This window comes from Geotrypetes seraphini, chromosome 2 (assembly GCF_902459505.1).
Source record: "Geotrypetes seraphini chromosome 2, aGeoSer1.1, whole genome shotgun sequence".
Lineage (NCBI taxonomy): Eukaryota > Metazoa > Chordata > Amphibia > Gymnophiona > Dermophiidae > Geotrypetes > Geotrypetes seraphini.
The window spans coordinates 518,272,078-518,296,244 of NC_047085.1; the positions used below are offsets into that span (position 1 = coordinate 518,272,078).

At 43.2% G+C, this 24,167-nt stretch overlaps 2 protein-coding genes across 2 annotated transcripts in view; both read right to left on the bottom strand.

Annotated features, from left to right (window-relative positions):
- Positions 1–273: 273 nt before the first annotated feature.
- On the bottom strand, positions 274–23,127 carry LOC117355025 (gastrula zinc finger protein XlCGF57.1-like). The gene is made up of 5 exons (XM_033932971.1): positions 23,094–23,127; positions 22,168–22,287; positions 6,952–7,417; positions 5,838–6,618; positions 274–378 (listed from the first exon to the last, which is right to left on the bottom strand). Exons 1-5 carry the CDS (start codon positions 23,125–23,127, stop codon positions 274–276), a joined length of 1,506 nt encoding a protein of 501 aa, XP_033788862.1.
- The window catches only part of LOC117354658 (gastrula zinc finger protein xLCGF3.1-like), a 30,140-nt gene continuing 9,568 nt past the window's right edge, over positions 3,596–24,167 (bottom strand). The window contains exon 2 of the mRNA XM_033932505.1: positions 3,596–4,485. The gene's annotated coding sequence lies outside the window, so the exon portion shown is untranslated. The remainder of the gene's footprint in view (positions 4,486–24,167) is intronic.

The window sequence follows — 24,167 nt, forward strand, 5'->3', positions numbered from 1 at the left end:
GATCCTTTGTGTCAAAATATGGAAAGTTATCCAGATATTGCGGGATTTGACCTAAGGATACCCTATAGGTTAAGCAGCATAGAATCTGTTTTGCTACTTGGAATCTAGCTAGGTGCTTTGGACCTGGGTTGGCCACTATTAGAAACAGGATACTGGGCTTGATGGACTTTCAGTCTGTCTCAATATGACAATTCTTATGTTCATGTTGAAGCAAGTCCCAAAGTACTCTAGGAAGCGTGTCGGCTCCAGGTGCTTCTTCTGAAAATTGATGATCTAACCCAGGTCCTGTAATAGATGTGCCACTACTTTCTCATCCTTGGACATGGACAAAGCTCTGATCCTCCAATCATCCAAGTACAGATACTCCTGGATTCCTGCCTGGATTGTGAAAAATTGCAGGCAGACCTTAGGAAATTGGAAGACTGGGCATCTATGTGACAGATGAAATTTAATGTGGACAAATGCAAAGTATGTGATTTTGTTGTGTATGTATTTTACTGTAACCCGTACAAATACAAAGTAATGCACAGGGTCTAGTGCACAAGAAAAGGATCTGGGTGTCATTGTAGACCAGGGGTCCCCAAAATCCCTCCTTGAGGGCTGAATCCAGTCAGATTTTCAGGATTTCCCCAATGAATATGCATGAGATCTATGTGCATGCACTGCTTTCAATGCATATTCATTGGGGAAATCCCAAAAACCCGACTGGATTCGACCCTCAAGGAGGGACTTTGGGGACCCCTGTTGTAGACAATTAGATGAAACCGATTATCCAGTGTGTGGTGGCAGCCAGGAAAGCAAACAAAATGCTGGGAATTATTAAAAACTAGTATTTTAGCCCGTTACATTAACGGGTGCTAGAATATATGTCTGTCTGTCTTTATTTCTGTCTCTCTCTCCCTCCCACTGTCTTTTTTTCTGTCTGTCTCTGTCCCTGGCCCCCTTTGTCTGTCTGTGTTTCTGTGTATCTCCCTGCTCCTGTGTCTTTCTTCTTTTCTTTCAGTCTCCCTTCCTCCCGCTGTCTGTCTGTCTTTCTTTCTATCTATCTGTCTCTCTCCCTGCCTCCTATGCAGCAGCATTTCTCTCCCACCACTTCCCTGTGCAGCAGCCAAAGCAGCATTCCCTCCCCCTCCATTTCCCTCCCCCCATACCACTTCCCTGTGCAGCAGCAGTAGCGTTTCCTCTACCCCCTTTTCCCTTCCCGCGGTCTGTCCGGCTCCCTTAGTCCCTTACCGTCCCCCCCTTCCCTTCCCACGGTCCCGACTACGAACCTGGCGATTGCAGTAGCGTGTGCAGCAGTCTTCACACGCTGTTTCGGGTCCTTCTACTGCCCTGATTTACTCTGGCACGTCCCTGATGACATCATCAGAGACATGGCAGAGCAAATCAGGGCAGTAGAAGGGACCGAAGCAGCGTGTGAAGACTGCTGGAATTGCCAGGTTCGTAGTCAGGACCGCGGGAAGGGAAGGGGGGGGGCAGCAAAGAACTAAGTGAGCCGTCAGACGTCGTGAAGGAATGGGAGGGTCAAACCTTACAGAGTGGGGAGCCGGCAAGGGAGTGTTTCCTGCTGCCGCGAGCATGGGGGTCTATTAAGCGTGCATGCGCACTCCTGCGGCCACAGACATACGGAACACGCAGATAGTAGTGCGCATGCGCGGATAGCGTTTTATTATATAGGATGTGATGCTTAACAAGACAAAGAATGTTATAATGCCCCTGTATCGCTCCATGGTGTGACCTCACCTGAAGTATTGCGTTCAATTCTGGTGTCTTTATCTCAAGAAAGATATAGCGGCACTAGAAAAGGTTCACAGAAAAGCAACCAAGATGATAAAGGCGATGGAATTCCTCTCGTATGAGGAAAGACTAAAATGGTTAGGACTCTTCAGCTTGGAAAAGAGACGGCTGAGGGGAGATATAATTGAAGTCTACAAAATACTGAGTAGAGTAAAATGGGTACAAGTGATCGATTTTTCACTCCATCAAAATTTACAAAGACTAAGGGACACTCGATGAAGTTACAGGGAAATACTTTTAAATCCAAGTGGAGGAAATTTTTTTTCACTCAGAGAATAGTTAAGCTCTGGAACGCGTTGCCATAGGATGTGGTAAGAGCGGATAGCGTACCTGGTTTTAAGAAAGGTTTGGACAAGTTCCTGGAGGAAAAGTCCATAGTCTGTTATTGAGAAAGACACGGGGGAAGCCACTGCGTTCCCTGGATTGGTAGCATGGAATATTGCTACACCTTTGGTTTTGGCCAGGTACTAGTGACCTGGATTGGCCACCGTGAGCACAGGCTACTGGGCTTGATGGACCATTGGTCTGACCCAGTAAGGCTATTCTTATGTTTTTATGTACCATGATTGACTGACCATAATATTAACACTGTCATTTTCAAGGTCTCCATAGCTAACTCTGATGCTGAGAAAGTCCCTGGTACCAAGACTGCAGTGTGTACATCGTATAAAACAAAGAACAATGTCCATATTCATTCTTCATACAGTGGCAGCAAGGACCTTAGTAGCAGTGACAAGTCCATAGTGCTTTGTAGAAGAATCCATGGTGATTTTGTTCTGGCTTCATATGCACACATAAAGGTTGTTCAGGCTGAGGCTTTTTGATAGAGAGCGACTGAATTGTGGGTTTTGGCTTCGCCATCAAACCCAAGCTGAAATGCACAAACTTCTTTTGGTTTCAACTAAAAATGACATGGCATTTTCAGATGAAACCAAAAATTTTCTTCTGCCTGAAGTGGCACTCTATGGGGCGCTATGGACTGGATAATGAATAAAATGTGTTTGTGGAGTATTTTGTGGAGTTTTTCTACAAAAACGCCTGCTTTTCGTATGGTTCTGGGTATCTCTAGTTAGATACAAGCATATGTGTTAGTTAAGGCCATGCCCAATAGAAGTGTACGAAAAGTTGGTGAATAAAAATCTGAATATGGATGTAGCCAAGGCCAGAAAAACACACTACAGATTAATATTAAGGAAAAGCATAATAATATTCTTTTTATGTACTTCGCTATTAAGCCAGACCATAGAGGAAATCAGGATATACATGATACATAGAAAGTTATTAGGAACTCCATCTTGAGGTAGTGACTTCATTTCGTGTTAGTGATTTTCTCTCTGTCTGTCTTTTGTTCAGGGTTTTCCCGCCTTGAGCTTCGTGGGTCTAATTGATACCAGATGGGCTTGAACTGGGTATAGAAGAAAAGCTTTCTTGCGTTAAAAATGAATGAAATATATGGTGTGGATCTGTGGATGAAAGGGGCCCCGAATGAAAGATATGTGAAAGAATGGTGTGTACTTAATTTCCAATATTTTATATAGTTTAAAGATGCAAGAAACTTTAAGGAGAAATCCTGAGGCAACATCTGGAAATAGTTAGAATCAGAAACACTGAACCAGTTTTTTAGAGCAGGGGGGATAGCCCTCCTCCTCCTTTTCTGTGCTGACAGGGAGGGACATGAATTTTTCAACACTTTTGAATGCAGGCTCTCTTGAACCAGATAAGCAGGTTTAGATTTAATGTTTTCTTTGGTTATGTTATAAAATGTTTTTGCATATTCAGAAATGAATGTAAACAAAAATATGATTTCTGAAATTTTTATTTCATGTTAAAATGAAGTTTTTTGTTCAAATTTAAGGACAGCCTCTGTTAATGGATTGGCTGACAAGTAATGATGTCATGCAGGACAAAAGCTACATATTGGGGAGCAACAAATTATCAAGTTGAGATCTTTGTCAGAATGCCAATGTTTGGCATCTGTAAAGATTTCCCAGATGATGCAACAAACCTTTTCAGGTCCATTATGGCAATTAATAAACAGAAATAACTATTTTAATATAATTTGCGTCATGTGTCATTTTCCATGTACATTTTTACACACCTAGAGTGTAACTAGCAGCTTCATTATAGGTACTGCTGCTTAAGCGTGCGCTTATGTCTAATTACCCTGCTCATGCCTTGAGAATGTCCTTCTCTCTTCTCCCACCCCCCTCCCAGGCCTACCCATACACTGTTTGTGCTGCTGTCGTCGCTGAGCACACCCATACTCTGGGCATATCTTACTGCTCTGGTGGTCTAGTGGCATGCTGGAATAGGATCAGTCTCAAGTCAAAATGGCTGCTATGACTTTCAGTCAGTATCACAAGATGGCTGTTGTGACTTCCAGCCGCAAGTTTGGAATTTAAGGCAGCATGGGCAGCAGCCAGTCTAAAACACCAAAGTTATTTTTGAGCGCAGGAAGTACCTCTTGATTCACAGACAGTGTCTCATTCCATGATGTGAATGTAGTGGTGAATTTTTAGAGCTGAAAGCCGAGTGTAGCTTTTATTACACTCAGTATGTGTAAATAGTGTGTACCCTGTGTTAATCACTTGGTGTCTTTTCAGAATTGAAAGCTGAGTGAAGTTTAATTACACTCAGTACATGTAAATGGTTTGTACCCTGTGTGGATCATTTTGTGACGTTTTAGATGTGAAAGCTGAAAAGAGGCTTTTATTATACTCAGTACATGTATATGATTAGACTCTTCTATGGATCATTTGATGAATTTTTAGAGTTGAAAGCTCAGTGAAGCTTTTATTACACTCAGTACATGTAAATAGTTTGTGCCCTGTGTGGATAAATTTGTGCCTTTTTAGAATTGAAAGCTGAGTAAAGCTCTTATTACACTCAGTACATGTATACGGTTTGTATCCTGTGTGGATAATTTTGTGCCTTTTTAGAATTGAAAGATGAGTAAAGCTCTTATTACACTCAGTACATGTAAATGGTTTGTACCCTGTGTGGATCATTTTGTGACTTTTTAGATGTGAAAGCTGAGTGAAGCTCTTATTACACTCCGTACATATAAATGGTTTGTGCCCTGTGTGGATCATTTTGTGAAAGTTTAGATGTGAAAGCCGAGTGAAGATTTTATTACACTCACTACATGTAAATGGTTTGTGTCTTGTGTGGATTATTTTGTGTTTTTTTAGATACGAACGCCGAGTGAAACTTTTATTACACTCACTACATGTAAATGGTTTGTGCCCTATGTGGATCATTTTGTGTCTTTTTAGATACGAAAGCTGATTAAAGCTTTTATTACACTCAGTACATGTATTCGGCTTGAGTCCTGTATGGATCATTTTGTGTCTTTTTAGATCTGAAACCTGAGTGAAGCTTTTATTACACTCAGTACATGTAAATGGCTTGAGTCCTGTGTGGATCATTTTGTGTCTTTTCAGATCTGAAACCTGAGTGAAGCTTTTATTACACTCAGTACATGTATATGACTTCTGCCCTGTGTGGATCATTTTGTGACTTTTTAGATACGAAAGCTGAGTGAAGCTTGTATTACACTCAGTACATGTAAATGGTTTCTCTCCTGTGTGGATCAGTATGTGTCTTTTTAGATACGAAAGCTGGGTGAAGCTCTTATTACACTCCGTACATATAAATGGTTTGTGCCCTGTGTGGATCATTTTGTGAAAGTTTAGATGTGAAAGCCGAGTGAAGATTTTATTACACTCACTACATGTAAATGGTTTGTGTTTTGTGTGGATTATTTTGTGTTTTTTTAGATACGAACGCCGAGTGAAACTTTTATTACACTCACTACATGTAAATGGTTTGTGCCCTATGTGGATCATTTTGTGTCTTTTTAGATACGAAAGCTGATTAAAGCTTTTATTACACTCAGTACATGTATTCGGCTTGAGTCCTGTATGGATCATTTTGTGTCTTTTTAGATCTGAAACCTGAGTGAAGCTTTTATTACACTCAGTACATGTAAATGGCTTGAGTCCTGTGTGGATCATTTTGTGTCTTTTCAGATCTGAAACCTGAGTGAAGCTTTTATTACACTCAGTACATGTATATGACTTCTGCCCTGTGTGGATCATTTTGTGACATTTTAGATACGAAAGCTGAGTGAAGCTTGTATTACACTCAGTACATGTAAATGGTTTCTCTCCTGTGTGGATCAGTATGTGTCTTTTTAGATACGAAAGCTGGGTGAAGCTTTTATTACACTCAGTACAAGTAAATTGTTTCTCTCCTGTGTGGGTCAGTGTGTGTTTTTTTAGATTCGAAAGCTGAGTGAAGACTTTATTACACTCACTACATGTAAATGGTTTGTGCCCTGTGTGGATCATTTTGTGACTTTTTAGATGTGAAAGCTGAGTGAAAACTTTATTACACTCACTACATGTAAATGGCTTGTGTCCTGTGTGAATCATTTTGTGTCTTTTTAGATCTGAAAGCTGAGTGAAGCTTGTATTACACTCAGTACATGTAAATGGTTTCTCTCCTGTGTGAATCAGTGTGTGTCTTTTTAGATACGAAAGCTGGGTGAAGCTTTTATTACACTCAGTACATGTAAATTGTTTCTCTCCTGTGTGGGTCAGTGTGTGTCTTTTTAGATTCGAAAGCTGAGTGAAGACTTTATTACATTCACTACATGTAAATGGCTTGTGTCCTGTGTGGATCATTTTGTGTCTTTTCAGATCTGAAAGCAGAGTGAAGCTTTTATTACACTCATTACATGTAAATGGTTTTTGCCCTGTGTGGATCATTTTGTGTTTTTTTAGATACGAACGCCGAGTGAAACTTTTATTACAGTCACTACATGTAAATGGTTTGTGTCCTGTGTGGATCATTTTGTGACTTTTTAGATACGAAAGCTGAGTGAAGCTTTTATTACACTCAGTACATGTATATGACTTGTGCCCTGTGTGGATCATTTTGTGTCTTTTTAGATATGAAAGCTGAGTGAAGCTTGTATTACACTCAGTACATGTAAATGGTTTCTCTCCTGTGTGGATCAGTGTGTGTCTTTTTAGATACGAATGCCGAGTGAAGCTTTTATTACACTCACTACATATAAATGGTTTGTGTCCTGTGTGGATAATTTTGTGTCTTTTTAGATGTGATAGCTGAATGAAGCTTTTATTACACTCTGTACATGTAAATGACTTGACTGTTTTGGGGGTCTGTTGCTGGATTTTTTGAGCTGAAAGCCGAGTGAAGCTTTTATTATGATCAGTAGATGGAAATGGTTTCTTATTTTTATGACCCATTTTGTGCATCTGGAGTTCTTTCTGGTGTGTTTTTCTTTTCCTCTTGCCATGGTGGGATTCAGAAGTCACTTTATCACTATTATTAATTTGGGAGGGTCTCTGGTTCTCAGGGCTGTTACTGAGCTCCCTGTCATTTCTCTCACAAGAAGGGCCTCTATCCATTGAGTCTTCTGCAGGGTCTCTCTGTTCCCTTGATTCCTGTTTACAATTCTTTATGTTAATAATTTCAGGCGTCTGGGAAATATTCTCATAGATGTTTTCTGACTGTGTTTGGATTTTCTCCATTTCCACAGGACCTTCTCCTTGATTCTCAATTCTCTTCCAGTCATGTCGTTTCTGATGATCTGCCAGATATAAACAGAAGATATTTCTCTTTTTTTAAAATTTATATTTATTGAATTTTTTAAAATAGAAATCAACCCATAAAGAAAAAACAACAGATTCATAAAACTGCAAACAATATAGCTAATTAGCAAAAAACTTCACATAAATAAGTATACATAGTGAATCCTTCGCACCCATCCCCCACCCAGCATCTCCCACCCCCAACCCCCAGATTCCCCCTCACAATGACATTCAGCAAACAAACATAGCTTCTCAGGCAAAGCTAACCAAGGACAAAAAAGCAAAAGAGGACAAAAAAACCAGCAAAAGAGGACAGGGTTCCCCCCACCATCAGACAGTACCCAACAGGAATCTAAAACAGGTGGCATTCAAGTAGACTCCCTTCAGGTCAAGTAGGAATCCCACACCTTATGATACAGGGGCATAGTGTGACGGTGAATAGCCGTCAATTTACACATAAGATGTAGGGAGTCTAGACGAGCCTGCATATTGCGGAGATCCGGGACACTCTTATGTTTCCAATGGGCCGCCATTGCAAGGCATGCTGCCGTAAACAAATGCAGAGCAAAAATATGCTCTTCTTTGGAAAAACCCAGAAATGGGGCATTTAATAAGCAGCAGGCCATCAGCAAGGGACAATGTTTTCTCACAACAGTAACCAATAACTGGCTCACTGCAGGACACCACCACCACACATGGCAAAAGTCACCCCGAAGCTCATATCCACGCCAGCAAAGCGCAGAACCCGAGTGATAGATCCGACTAAGCTTAACTAGGATGTAATACCAATGGTAGTAGAGTTTTATGCTTTCATCGAAAATGGATATAGAGACCGAAATAGCAAACAGGAATTTATAGACAGCGCCCAGAGAAGAGTGAGAAAGCATTACCTCTAAATCTGCCTCCCATTGCTTTCTGTAAGGGTCAGAAGTAGGAATACGAGCCAGCAAAGCCTGGTATAAGCAGGAAATCACATCCTGACCAGTTCCTGTCTGAAGAGCCCGTTCCAATTTCGTATCACTCGGGCAAAGGTCCCAAAAAGCGTGTTTATAGAGGAAAGAACACAATTGAGGATAGTAGAAAGAATCCACAGCAAACAACCCAAACTCATCCTGCAAATACTCAAATAATTCCACTTGTGTCTCTGACCATACCTGTCCCAACGTACGCAAACCTGCATGAGACCACTGCCGATGAAAGGTTCCTCCTAACCCGGAAAAAACCCAGGTGTCATACAAATAGGCGTCTGGCTAAAATAAATCCGATCAGGAAACATTTGTTGTCACACCTGATATCAGATCCGCAATGTGGAGGCATGAGTGTAATGTTGCACAATATTTATGGGTGCCCAAGGCAACTTCCACAAAGAGATCGCAGGCAAGCACTTCTGCACAATCTGTATCCAAATAGGAACACCAAGTAGCAATTTCCTGCAATCGGGCGGCCTAACCCCAAAAATTGGGCACTCCCATCCCGCCTAAAAGTTTGGGCCGATAAAGAATAGCCCGACGTTCCCATGGAAGTTTTTTTATTTCAAATAAAAGCAAACACCTTTCTGTTGAGACGGCGAAAAAAGAAGTCTGGCAACGGAATAATAATAATAATAATAATTTTATTTCTTATATACCGCCAAAGCCATAGTAGTTCGAGGCGGTTTACAACGAAGAAGGGCTGGACAATCAGCGAAAATGGTACAATGGTACAATCAGAGAAAATAGGTGGCAGAGAAAAAAAATGGTACAGAGAACAGTGGTACAATCGGCGAAGAATGGTACAATCAGCGAAGATAGGTACAATAATGGCAAAAAAAAAATGGTACAGGGAAGAAGGTCAAGACAATCTGCGTAAAGGACATGGTGAGATAGAAGGGGCCAGGGTAGTGCATAGGGGTCTTAGGGTATGAATCGGGTGAAAAGGTTAGTTTTTAGTAGTTTCCTGAAGTTTAAGTAGGATGAAGTGCGTGAGATGATGTGGGCCAGCCAGTTATTGTGCTGACCTGCTTGGAAGGCAAGAGTTCTATTTAGATATCTTTTGTAATGGCAGGCCTTTAGGGTAGGGTAGCTAAACAGGTGGGTTCTACGTGTGAGTTTGGATGGGCGGTCTAGGATAAAATGGGATATCAAGTAAAGGGGGGCCGAGCCAGGGATGGATTTGTAACAGAAACAGGCGGACTTGAATTGCACTCTTGCTTCCAGGGGTAGCCAGTGAAGTTTGTGGTAGTAGGGAGTTAAGTGTTCCCATTTTTTTTTGTCCAAAGATCAGACGGATTGCCGTGTTTTGGATGATTCGCAATCTTTGAGTGGTTTATTTGAAAGATCCCAGGTAGATGATGTTGCAGTAGTCGAGTAGACTTAAGATGGAGGATTGCACAAGTAGGCGGAATGAGGGAGCGTCAAAGTATTTTCTGATGGATCTTAGCTTCCATAAGGTGGCGAAGCCTTTTTTGACCAGAAGGTCGGTGTGAGCTTTGAAGGTAAGGTTGCGGTCGAGAATCACTCCAAGGATTTTTAAGGAGTTTGTTATGGGAAAGAGTTGGCCATTCAGGGTGATTGAGGTGTCTTTGATTTTGTCATTTGGACTCGCCAGGAAGAATTTGGTTTTATCTGAGTTGAGTTTCAGTTTGAAGTCAGCCATCCATAGTTCGATTTGCGTTAGGATTGAAGCTAGGTGATTATTTATCTCGGGGGTTATGTTGGAGAGGGGGAAGACTAAGGTGATGTCATCGGCATAGATGTAGAATTTGACCTTCAAGTTTAGCAGTAGATTACCTAGAGCGACCAGGTAGATGTTGAACAGCGTGGGGGACAGGGGGGAGCTCTGTGGGACTCCGCAGTTGTTGGCCCAGCTGGCGGAATGGGAGTTGTCACTGTAAACTTGGTAGGAGCGTTGACCTAGGAAACCCTTGAACCATTTTAACACGTTGCCTGAGAGACCGATAGACTCCAAACAGTCCAGAAGAATGGCATGATCAACCAGGTCAAAGGCGCTACTAAGATCTAATTGCAGAACTAGTGCACTTGTGCCTTGGCTGAACAGGTTGTGAAGGTAGTCTACCAGAGAAGTGATGACGGTTTTGGTGCTGTGTCCTGAGCGGAAACCCGACTGGTTGTCGCTTAGAATGTTGAATTTGTCCATGTAGGTAGTTAAATCTTGGTTGACCAGACCTTCCATCAACTTTGTAAAGAAGGGTATGTTCACAATGGGTCTGTAGTTGGATATAAGGGAGATGGAATCTTTGGGGTTTTTGACGATTGGAGTGATAAGAATTTGGCCTAGGTCCACAGGGAATGAGCCTGATTGTAGTTGGGAGGAGAGCCAGGTATATAATTTGGTTTTGAAGGAGGTCGGGGCAACTTTTATTACATTTGGTGGACAGCTATCTAGTTTGCAGTAGGAATTGGCGTATTTTGAGTAGAATTTGCAGAATTGTTGCCAGGTGGGGGTGGTGAAGTTGTTCCAGAATAAATCAGCTCTGGTTTCATCGTCATGGGACTGACTGTCCAGATAGTTCAGATGGTTGTTGGAGGTAGTAGGTAGGGTGGATCTGAGATTGGAGATTTTGTTATTGAAGAACGCGGCCAGGTCATTGGCCGGTGGGGGTGAGTCTGAGGAAGAGCAGGTAAGGGATTGAGTATCGTAGAGGTGGTTGACTATTTTGAATAGGTTTTTGATATCGGGGTTAGGGGATCCGATTTTTTGGGCGTAGAAGTTAGTGCGTTTGGTGGTTATCAGATGTTTGTAATCTTTTAGTTTTGTTCTCCAGTTGGATCTGTCTTTGTTGTCATTGGATTTCAGCCAAAGTCTTTCCAATTTTCGAAGTTCACGTTTTACTGATCTAAGTTCAGCATCAAACCAGCTGTCCAGAATTTTGTTTCTTATTTTCTTTATTTTAAAGGGGGCCATTGTATTTAGGATCTGAGTGCTTGTGTTTGTCCAGTCGTCGACTGTAAAGGAGTCAGGGTCAGGGTTGGAAGAGATATAGTGGGACCAGAATTCCACTGGGTTGATTAATAGGAAGACAAACGTCAAAACAGGACTTGAATAGTTAATTGTCATCAATATGAGTTTTTGTCTTAAGCTCTCAGACACTTGCACTGATGATTCAAAGGTTTTACATCAGCTGTTGCAGGAATATGGTATCTTTCATCGAGCTGTAAGCTATACTCGTAGAAATTTTTTAAAAGTGCTACATGCCTTGTGCTGAAGATATAGGGGTGTATTGACCAACACTTATCTTTTGGGGCTGCGCTGGTACTATTGTTGCTCCTTATGGCTTCTTACTGGTTTTAACCCCACGGGCCCCGTTTCGCCAACTCATCGGCTTCTTCAGGGGTTGTGTAATCTTTGCGCCATTTTTCTGCTTTAAAATCAAGCAAGATTACATAACCCCTGAAGAAGCCGATGAGTTGGCGAAACGAGGCCCGTAGGGTTAAAACCAGTAAGAAGCCATAAGGAGCAACAATAGTACCAGCGCAGCCCCAAAAGATAAGTGTTGGTCAATACACCCCTATATCTTCAGCACAAGGCATGTAGCACTTTTTAAAAATTTCTACGAGTATAGCTTACAGCTCGATGAAAGATACCATATTCCTACAACAGCTGATGTAAAACCTTTGAATCATCAGTGCAGGCATCTGAGAGATTAAGAGAAAAACTCATATTGATGACAATTAACTATTCAAGTCCTGTTTTGACATTTGTTTTTGACATAGAGGACTTAATCCATTGTGGTTTGTTTAGTGTTGTTCACTAAATATATAACAGAATAGGAAGAGCCATGAACAGATACTGCAAACATGGGAGAAGCATCATTTTCACCGCCACTATCCGACCGGTCCAGCTGAGTAAGTCCCTCCCAACCCTCGAGATCTTTATAGAGATGGCCTAAAAGCTCCGGAAAATTGACCGCATAGAGCTGGGAGGCTGGGCGGGAAGGAACTCACGCATGTGTGGTGCGGGCGACTCGAAACTTCGAGTTTCTTCAAGCAAGTCTGCTTGTGAGGCATCCGCATCCGGGCTCCGTCGATGACGTCACCCATACGTGAGAATAGCTGCCTGCTGTCCATGGATAACACCTGTTACAATAAGTAACTGTGCTTTCTAACCCTTCAGCAATGTCACTCACAAACATATTGAACAGGATCGGCCCCATCATTGAACCCTGAGGGACTCCACTATTCACCTTTCCTTCTTCCGAGCAACTTCCATTAACCACCACCCTCTGGCGTCTGTCCGACAGCCAGTTTGTAACCCAGTTTACCACTTTGAGTCTGAACTTCAGCCCTTCAAGTTTAAAGGGAAGACGAAACTCAATGGTAAGTGAAATCACACCGAAGTATCCGCACGGTCTCCGGGGGAACATTGACATTCAAAATCTCAGATTTGACCAGATTCACTGTGAAGCCCAAAACTCAGCCAAACGCTTGTAAACAAAGAGACTTCCCGCAGGGAGGACTCACGATGCTGTAGGAACAAGAGGACATCATCCGCATAATGCAATATTTTGGATTCGTGGGAGCCCATAGTAACCCCATGGATTCCCTCGTGAGCACGGATCGCACAGGCCAATGACTTTTTGGAGAGAGCAAATAATAAAGGAGAAAGAGCGCAACCCTGCCGAGTACCTTGATGCAATTCCAAAGGCGACATTCACTTTCAACCACGCCAAAGGGGAAAGATATAGAGCTTTAACCCAGTGGAGAAACTTACTTGTAAAACCCGTATGTGGCATGACCTAGAATAAAAAGGCCCAATTAACCCGATCAAATGCTTTGTCTGCATCGAAGGACAGAAGCAATGTGGGGGATCCCACACGCTGGACATACCACAATACATGCAAAGCTGCCTTGATATTATCAACGTTTGTCTATTGTGAATAAACCCGGCCTGATCAGCATGGATTAATTTAGGGATAACTAACTGCAATCTAGTGGTAAGTACCTTAGTAAATATCTTGTAATCTGCATTAAGTAAAGATATGGGGCGGTACGAATCACAATTGGTAAGTGTCTTTCAAGGCTTTGGAATTACAGTGACCACTGCCGTTTGCCAGGTACTCGGCAGGGACGCCCCTGAGTCCAAGGTCGCAAAGACCCACTCCAAGAAGTAAATGTCGATATGCTTTATAAAACTTGTTGATATACCCATCAAACCCGGGAGCAGCATAAGAACATAAGAATTGCCACTGCTGGGTCAGACCAGTGATCCATCATGCTCAGCAGTCCGCTCACGTGGCGGCCCTTAGGTTAAACACCAGTGCCCTGAGAATAACCTTACCAGTTCTGATTCAGCAGGAACTTGTCTAACTTTGCCTTGAATCCCTGGAGGGTGTTTTCCCCTATAACAGCCTCCGCAAGAGCGTTCCAGTTTTTACTACACTCTGGGTGAAGAAGAACTTCCTTACGTTTGTACGGAATCTATCCCCTTTTAACTTTAGAGAGTACCCTCTCATTGGAGAGGGTGAACAACCTGTCTTTATCTAGTAAGTCTATTCCCTTCATTATCTTTAATGTTTCCATCATATCCCCTCTCAGTCTCCTCTTTTCAAGGGAGATGAGGCCCAGTTTCTCTAATCGTTCGCTGTACGCCAACTCCTCCAGCTCTTTAACCATTTTAGTCACTCTTCTCTGGACCCTTTCAAGTAGTACTGTGTCCTCCTTCATGTACGGTGACCAGTGCTGGACGCAATATTCCAGGTGAGGGCGTACCATGGCCTGGTACAGTGGCATAATAACCTTCTCCGATCTGTTCGTGATCCCCTTCTTAATCATTCCCAGCATTCTGTTCGATCTCTTCGCCGCCGCAGCACACTGCGTGGACGGCTTCATTGACTTGTTGACCAGTACTCCCAAGTCTCTTTCCTGAAGGGTCTCTCCAAGTACTGTACCGGACATCCTGTATTCGTGTATAAGATTTTTGTTACCGACATGCATCACCTTACACTTATCCACGTTAAACCTCATTTGCCATGTGGCGGCCCATTTCTCGAGCGTGTTTATGTCACATAGCAGTCCAGCAGCCCCCTCTCTTCTGCTAGCCATCTGAGCATCTCCCTACCTTTCCCTTACCTTCCCTTTGTGGCGATTTTTACAAGGCTATGCATTCTATTGCAGCTGGAGCCTTGAAGTTGCATCGCGTGTGGCTGATGGAAAGATCTCCTCTGACGCAACTTCCTATTTCCGGTTCCATCAGAGGAGACCTTTCCAGCTGCCACACGTGACGCGACTTCAAGGCTCCGGCTGCAATAGAATGCATAGGTTTGTAGAAATCGCCACGAAGGGAAGGTAAGGGGAAGGGAGGGAGATGTATGGACGGCTGGCGGGAGGGAGATACTGGATTGCACAAAGGGTGCTGGGGGGGAGTGGAGAGGAGAAGACACTGAAGCAGCCTGAAGGGAACTGGGGAAGAGAGAGAGGGGAGAAGACGCAGGGAAAGAGGCTAGATTCAGAATATTTGTCTCGCTATCACTAAGTATCATTCTCCCCGTTTGACTCTTCCCTATCAATCTCTTGCCTTTTCTCCCTACCTCCCCAGCTCCTTCCCCCAATCCCATCCACTTTGGAGTTGAAAAGCTGCAATTGACTTCTTCTGCAGTATTCTTATGAGCACAGATGGATAACCCTATGGTTCAACATACAATCTGTTTACAAAATATCTTATTGATAACTGATAGAACTCACTAGTTGACAATCGTATGTTGACATTTACTGATCTTCCATTATTTTTTACCAATGTTCTTGTGATTACATTTTGTTAACCGGTTCGAGTCCCTCTTGGGAATGACCCTGTATATAAAACCAAATGTTAGATTAGATTAGATCCCTATTGCACTGGAAAATGCATCCTCTTTCCTATCCCCACTTGTACTTCCTTTCATATTTTCTGAGTTTAAAGTACTATTGTAAACTGCCCAGAAAAGCCTCTCTTTAGGTGATATAACTAGACTTATTAAACTTGAATCTTAATTTTCAGCAGCATTTATCCAGTCAGTGCAAGTAAAAATGTGGAAAGACCACATCAGCTCTATCTGGATACGGCTGGAATAGTTTAGGGTGTAGGAGTTTGAGTGGAACTGGGATTTACCAGCAATATTCAGAAGAGACCCCGGTGACCATCTACTGACAGCAAAAAGGCTGGCCTTACTTTATTCTGGTGGTGATCTGGGAACTGTCTGGAATATTGATCTGGAAATGTTTACTGAGCACAATAAGGGTAACATTGTATAAGGCAATTAAGGGATCCTTTTTATTAATGCTAAGATGCCCATAGGAATGTATTAGCCCTTGGCAATGGAAACTACTCCAAACCATGGAAAAACCCATCAGGCGTGCCTCAAGGTTCCCCCCTATCACCCACCCTTTTCAATATCTATATCGCCTCCTTAGGCCACCTACTACAAAAATTAAATTTAATACACTACATTTACGCCGACGACATATCCATCCTTATACCCTTAAATGACATCACAAAAGAAATTGTAGATAACCTCTCAAACTCAAACACAATGACCGAAATCAATAAATGGACCAACAACTTCAAACTAAAACTAAACGCAGAGAAAACAAAAGTCTTTCTGGCTAGTCCTAATGACAAAATTACGAATACATCGATAAAAATAAACAACCACGAATACCCAATTTCCAAAAACATAAAAATACTAGGTATCACGCTAGACACTCACCTAACTATGACTGACCACACAAACTCACTAGTCAAAAAATGCTTTTACACGCTATGGAAACTAAGAACCATAAAAAAATACTTTGACCCCACATCATTCAGGTTGCTGGTACAAGCACTGACCCTATCCCTTCTTGATTACTGCAACATCATATATCTGGGCATCCCACAAAAAACAATAAAAAAACTAAGACTCATACAAAACACCGCCGTCCGCCTAATTTTCGGACTAAGAAAAAACGACCACATCAGCCCCTACTATAAAAAACTGCATTGGCTTCCAATAGAAGCGCGAATTATATTCAAATTTGCTTGCACCTGTTTTAAACAAGCCTGGGGAATAGCACCTTCATATCTACAAACACACTTCACCCTACACAACCCCACAAGAACGACCAGGAACAAAAACATCTTTGCATACCAAAAGATTACAGGCTGCAGATACAAAGCCTTCCTGGACAGAACCTTTAAGTTCCAAGCGAACAGACAGCAAATCTGGCTGAAAAACCACATAAACGAACCCAATGTAACTTATAATGCATTCCGCAAAACAATCAAAACTGCCCTATTCACAAAATTCATTGACTAAAACGGTCCCCAACGCCACCAGGTCTCCTCTCCCCATTAAACGCATTTTCTCTCTATCTACAAACCCCTCATACTTTGATCTCCTCGAACCCAGAACTCCAACTCATGGTTGTTCTAAATCCCTCAGACACTCATTACCCTTAGATCACCAATCAATTAATACGTAACTTTCGCATCTAAACTATTGTATTGCATTTAGACTCTTTGTACGGTATTGTATTTAGACTTAATGTATAGTATTGTATTTAGACTTAATGTATAGTATTGTTATTCAGACTCACGGTATTGTATAGTATCGTATTGTATGTGGATCTATTGTTTTGTATTGTTTTAAGACCTTTAATATTCGCTGAATGTCCAGCCTTCTTACTATGTAAACCGCCTAGAAGTCGTCTGACTGTGGCGGTATAGAAAAATAAAGTTATTATTATTATTATTATAAATCAGTTATCGCACCTTAATAACAGGACCTCTAAATGAAAAAAGGGCATCTCAGTCTGTCTGAGGAGAAAGAGGCAAATATTTTCTAAAAGGCTTAGTGTGCATTGACCCATTTATAAAAATTGCATTTACACACACAAAAATCTTTGCAAACAATACGGAACATATAACTATCATTAATCTGATTCTGTGCATGCAATATCCTCACAGATGGCCCTGAAATTCTTGTGCTTATTCCTCTAGGACCCACTACACTACAGACAACAGGCTCCTCTGTGCAGGTGCATCGGTCACTATATAAGCCCCTTCTCAATAGCCCCCTCCCCTGGACACCTACTTTTAAGCAGCATATGCAAAACTTAAATGTACAGAGCATTAGCCCTCATGTGGGCGAGTGTGTGCTTATCTGCATTAAGTGCTTGGAGAGCCCTTTGTGACATCATGGGACAGTTTATGGGAGCCCTTTATACCGCCTCGGATTCTGAGGGTTCAGTATATTTTGATAGCCTGGAATTGCCCTGTCTGAATGACCATGATCGAGAATCATTGAAATTGCCTATTTCCACAGAAGAAGTAGAGTGGGTTATTCGGAGCAACCCTCTGGGAAAGGCACCCAGCCAGGATGAGTTACGAGCAGAGTTTTACAAATTATTAGTGGATGAAATAGCCCCTTTGTTAGCATAGATTTTTAATCTGGGGATGGCTAAGGGCTTTTTGCTGTGGTATCTTAATACGGCACAGATTATGGTGTTACCGAAGCCGGAGAGGGATCTGACCCTGCCTGAGTCTTATAGGCCAATCTCGTTGCTGAACTTTGAAGCTAAGTTCATGGCTAAGGTCTTGGCTAATAGATTGGCGAGGGTTCTTCCTATCCTGGTGTCAGAACAGTAGGTGGGCTTTGTGAGGGCCTGCCCAGTATCTAAGAACATTCACCGGATACTGTTGGCTTTGGAAAAGGCGAAAGCCAACGGGACTCCTTCTTTGCATATCAGTTTTGATACTGCCAAAGCCCTCAATCGGGTGCAGTGGAGATATTTGTTTGCGGTGCTTTTGGAGGCTTCGGAAGAGACAAGAGTCTCATTCTCTTATTTTCATAAGGGCTTGCTTAGCTTATTGTCCACAGGGACTTTTACTGACATTATTTGCAATTGGCAGAGGGACCTTACTTGGAAGATAACCTTGTCTGTTTTATTGAAGGCCATTCAGAGCATTCCCAGATTGGTGGGAAGTGCTGTCCTGCAGGTATGCCATTATCGCACTATGTTGCGGGCTTATGTGCCCCAGAGTCAGGCTTATCATATGGGGTGCACTGCTACGCAGCTTTGTCTGACATGTCATGCTGCAGTGACACATGATCTGTGGGTGTGTTCAATGAACCAGGGATTCTGGCGAGAGGTGGCTGTTTTCTTGGGAACACTGTTGAACACCCAGGTCTCTCTCTCGGCACCAGACATGTTATATTCTGCCATTTTACTCTGCTTAATATGTACCCGGCTCGAGAGCGAATGTTTCTAAGTAACTGTTATATTGTGGGGAAAAATTGTATTATGACACATTGGCTCTCTGACCAACTTCCTTTTATTTGGTTTTGGAGGAATAAGCTGCATAAACTGATGAGCTGGGAAGTGAGAGTGGTTGCTGGATCTTGAAAACGCCATGCAGCCTTTCTTCATGTGTGGACTCCACACTTGCAGATTTTAAATCCAAGAGGCCATAGTCACATTTTGAACTCATTATGATGTATTGGTCTTTGACTTATGCCCTTGAATTGCTTTGTCTCTTTGTGGTATGGTAAGGGGTGGTGGAGGGGACCTGAGGTTTGGATTGGCTGGGGCTGGATTAGCTGAGGATTGGTTGGGGTTGGATTGGCTGGGCTGGTGGGGGGTACGGTTGGGATTTGTACTTGAATTGTTTTGTCTTTGTTGCATTTTGTACGCAGTTCTTGATTTGAAGAAAAAGATTTTCAAATAAATAAAAAAATTGAATATGAAAGGGATCGGAGAGCTCAATGGTAGTCTATAAAAAATACAGACTCAGTAGCACATAAGTGCAAAGGAGGTGTTCACTGGGAAGGGACATGGACGGGGCACAGTTACAAACTTAACTTACAGAATAGTTAAATGATATGTTAAAGTGACACATTGAGGTGTTTGCATTTATAGCAGCCAGCTGGACAACATGCAGAGACCCTGCTGCTACCCAGGCTTCTGCACACAGCCCAGGATCATAGAAACATAGAAAGATGACGGCAGAAAAGGGCTATAGCCCATCAAGTCTGCCCACTCTACTGTCCCACCCCATTAAGTCAGAGTGCTGCTCGACCCACGTAGAGATCCCACATGGATGTCCCATTTATTCTTAAAGTCGAGCACGCTAGTGGCCTTGATCACCTGCACCGGTAGTTTGTTCCAGTGATCCAACACCCTTTCTGTAAAGAAATACTTCCTGGTGTCACCACCAAATCTCCCTCCTCTGAGTTTGAGCGGGTGCCCTCTTGTGACTGAAGGTCCCTTAGGAAAGAATATGTCATTTTCCACCTCGACACGACCTGTGACGTACTTAAATGTCTCAATCATGTCACCCCTCTCCCTGCGCTCCTCTAGAGAGTAGAGCTGCAACTTGCCCAGTCTTTCCTCGTATGAGAGACCCCTGAGTCCGGAGACTATCCTAGTGGCCATTCGCTGGACTGACTCAGCTCGAAGTACATCTTTACGGTAATGTGGCCTCCAGAATTGCACACAGTACTCCAGATGAGGTCTCACCATGGTTCTGTACAGTGGCATTATGACTTCAGGTTTACGGCTGACGAAGCTTCTATTGATACATCCCATCATCCGCCTTGCCTTGGATGAGGCCTTCTCTACTTGTTTGGCAGCCTTCATGTCTGCACTGATGATTACTCCCAAGTCCCGTTCTTCTGAGGTCGTAGCTAGTGTTTCTCCATTCAAGGTGTATGTTCTGCATGGATTTCTGCTGCCGAGATGCATCACCTTACACTTCTTTGCGTTGAAGCCCAGCTGCCATGTTGAGGACCAGTTTTCCAACTTGATCAGATCCTGCGCCATACCATCCGTGAGATCGCTTTCACCTACTATATTACACAGTTTGGCGTCGTCGGCAAACAGCGCTACTTTTCCCTGAAGCCCTCGGGTCAAGTCACCTCCGATGTCTTAGAGAGGATGCCATTGACCACCACCCTCTGAAGTCTTCCACTCAGCCAATCATTGACCCATGCCGTTAGTTTCTCACCTAACCCCATCGATTTTCATCTTGTTTAATAGTCTACGGTGTGGGACACTGTCAAACGCTTTACTGAAATCCAAGTACACTATGTCCAGAGACTCTCCCGAGTCTAGCTTTCCTGTCACCCAGTCAAAGAAGCTGATAAGATTGGATTGGCATGACCTGCCCCTAGTGAATCCATGTTGACAGGGATCCCTCAGATTCCCCTCATCCAATATCGTGTCTAATTTCCCTTTAAGTAGAGTTTCCATGAGTTTACACACTATTGATGTGAGATTTACTGGTCTGTAATTCACAGCCTCCGCTCTGCAACCCTTTTTGTGCAGAGGAACAACATTGGCAGTTTTCCAGTCCAGGGGGACTCTCCCCGTACTTAGGGAGAGATTGAAGAGCATGGCTAACGGTTCCACCAAAACATAGCATAGCTCTCTGAGCACTCTTGGGTGCAGATTGTCCGGTCCCATGGCTTTGTTCACCTTGAGTCTTGACAGTTCTTTGTAAACATCAGCTGGTGTGAACTCAAACTTCTGAAATGGGTCATCCATGCTTTGCTTTGCATCCAGCCGAGGCCCGTGCCCTGGTGCCTCGCAGGTAAAGACTGAACAGAAGTAATCATTCAGTAGTTTGACTTTATCGGAGTCAGTTTCCACATAATTCCCGTCTGGCGGTCTAAGGCGTACTATCCCGTTTGTGTTCTTTTTCCTGTCGCTAATGTATCTGAAGAAGGATTTGTCCCCTTTCTTGATGTTCTTCGCTAGAGTTTCTTCCATACGAAGTTTGGCCTCCCTGACTGCTGTTTTGACCGCTGCAGACTTTGTCTTATATTCAATGTTTGCTTCTTTTTCCCCCATGCGTTTGTATGATATAAATGCTCTTTTCTTCTCCTTGACGAGGTATGATACCTCATCTGTGAACCATTGGGGTTTCCTTTTTCTTTGTTGTTTGGTTACCGATTTTATGTAGCGGATAGTTGCCTCATGAAGGATCGATTTCAAGGTTGACCATATAGCTTCCACATTATCAGTTACTTCTTGAACCTGCAGCGTCTGGTAGACGAAATCTCCCATGCGTGCGAAGTCAGTGCCCCTGAAATTGAGTACCCTTGTTTTTGTTTGTGATCTAGGGAAGCCTTTCTTAAGGTTAAACCATACCATGTTATGGTCACTGGTGGCTAGCGTCTCTCCCACCGAGACGTCCGAGACGCTTTCCCCATTCGTAAGTACCAAGTCCAGGATGGCCTGGGCCCTAGTGGGCTCTAGTACCATTTGTTTGAGCTGCACTCCCTTCATGGACGTTAATATCCTCCTGCTGTCACAAGTTGTCGCTGATAGTGTGTTCCAGTCTACATCAGGCATGTTGAAGTCTCCTAATAGAACAGCCTCCCCCCGTAAGGTGATATTCTCAATGTCTTCAATTAATTCTTCATCCTTTTCCTCCGATTGTCTCGGAGGTCTGTATACCACACCAAGGTACAGGCATTTTTCTCCACCTCTGGCCAAGTTTACCCAGATGGATTCCCCAGTATACTTGACATCTGTATCTGGCACCACAAAACACGCCTTCCTTCTAACTCCCTCACAACACGGTTTTGACCGTCAAGATTTCTGACAGCTGAAGTTACAGATAAAGAGGAACCTGGATCTTCCCTCTAACTCTCAAGCGCTAACACTGTGTGACCCATAGGTTAAGTCATCACTTACAGACCAAGTGACTGATCCACACCTAGAAAGGGGTAGAACCCCCCAGCAGTTACCCTCCAGAAGGTGTTTAGCCCAGTCCCTCTTATCACTGCACTCACCTGAGCAGCTGCTTTTCCCAGTTTCTCTTTCCTCTGATCCTGGCTCATCCATGATGAACGGCTCTTCCCCTCGTTCGATCTGGGATATAATGTCAGGGATAACAGTTGGAGAGTCTGTTTCTGTGGGTAAGAAAAGTGCATTCACTTTCTTAAAATCTTTATACCTCACAAGTAACATAAACCCTCTTTTCATAAAAGTTAACATAAACCCTCTTTATTTATCTCTAAATAGTGCAACATATTATCAACTTCTTTTCAATATATGCAAACTTATTTATACAGCATGCAGGTCTCCTTGTTCATACCTAGAACATCTGGAATAAGGTGAAATAACCACAGAGAGCATGCTCTCTGAGTTTATTTCACCTTATTCCAGATGTTCTAAAGACTGATATGAACTCAGAGAAGGGGCAGAAAGCTAAAATCATTTTCCCACATCTCTCTCCAGAGAAAACTTTCCAGCAAAGAATCAGCATTTCAGAGATTATCTTTAACTAGTAAGAATTTCTTTTCCATTTTAATGTAGTTAACATAGTAAATGATGGCAGATAAAGGACCTTCACGGTTCATCCAATCTGCCCAACACTCATATTTTCATGATTAAATTAAAATGTCTTTTTTTTTCCTGTTCTCGAGTATGTTACAGGCCACCATTGTTGTCAGTGGACGCTGCCTCTTTGGGTAGGTTTGTCCCTGTGTGTTGCTTGCTGTAGTTTTTCTTGTGGTAGAATTGTTCTTACTGTTGCCAGATTTACCCATTGATCGCTGGTTACTAGAAACATTTCCTTCAGGCTTTATACAGCTGTCTTTTTCATTTGGAGTAGGTTAGCTTGGTCTCCCCGACCTCTGCAGGCCTGAAGCTTGTGCCTACTCTTTAATCCGGCCCTGCCCACTACTGCTAATAAACATATAAGTTTATCCCTTACCCAGAGAAATCAGGATCTCATAATTCTCCTTCATCACCTCCCTGTAGAGCTCCTTCTGCTCTTCATCTAAATACTCCCACTCCTCCTGGGAGAAAGAGACAGCGATCTCCTCAAATGTCACCTGCATCTGAAACACAAACCAGAAACACACTCAGCATTTTCTGCAACTCTTCCAGGAAGGGCTGGTGCTCATTGGGGAGGAGGAAAATGTACTAGTGTGCATGATTTCCAAAGACATAAGCCACAGTCCCAGAACAGTTCTATCTGTGCAAGAGACACCAGTCCCAGCCCAAATCTCTCTCCTTCCCCTCAGGAGGGTCCCAAAGTGAAGCTGCAGCAGTGTTTGCAACAAGACCTACCTGGGCAGAAGCTCCTGCAGCCATTTCCCAGGATCAGAAATGCATCTGGGGCTCTTTATCGGGCTCAGGGTTTGTTTCTTGCACAGTTGGAAGAAGAGACAAAAGGGCCGAAGCCGGAAGTTTCTGCTCCATCCCCGAATTAAAGGAAGTAGAAAAGACTCGTTTCCTGTTGGGCACAGGCGGATGACATCACAAAAGAGAGGCGGAGCTTCACTCTGAACACTCGGTCTACAGAGGGAGGCAGCCTTTTCTTGTTGGTTCCGCCCCCTTTCAGTGCTGATTGGTCAGACAGTTGCTGGGGTGGAAGAGGAGTTAAGAAGTTCCGCCCACTAGCCGTGAGAAGGAGGGGTTTTAGCTTCTTCTTGGCCCTCATTGGTCAGAATGTTCCTGGGGCGGGGAGAAGGAGGGGAGGCAGTTTTTTCTTCTTTGTCCCGCCCCTTTCAGTGCTAATTGGTCAGACAGTTGCTGGAAGAGGAAGATAGTGGAAGAGGAGTTAAGACGTTCCGCCCACTAGCACTGAGAGGGAGGAGGGGTTTTAGCTTCTTCTGGCCCTCATTGGTCAGAATGTTGCTGTGGGAAACAGCCCAGGAAGGCGGGAAGCTCTGCTCTGGAGAACTTTAGGCCTGGCGGCGCTTCACTCTAAGCATTCGGTCTACAGAGGGAGGCAGCCTTTTCTTGTTGGTTCCGCCCCTTTTCAGTGCTGATTGGTCAGACA

Excerpts from the sequence above, each read along its gene's own strand:
- LOC117355025 (XM_033932971.1), bottom strand. The coding sequence starts at position 23,127 with ATGAAGGAGAATTATGAGATCCTGATTTCTCTGG. Across the intron at positions 7,418-22,167 it reads TGGGAAAAGCAGCTGCTCAG|ATCATCAGAAACGACATGAC; the intron begins GTGAGTGCAGTG and ends TATATCTGGCAG. Across the intron at positions 379-5,837 it reads GTAATAAAAGCTTCACTCAG|GCAGGAATCCAGGAGTATCT; the intron begins GTTTCAGATCTG and ends TTCACAATCCAG.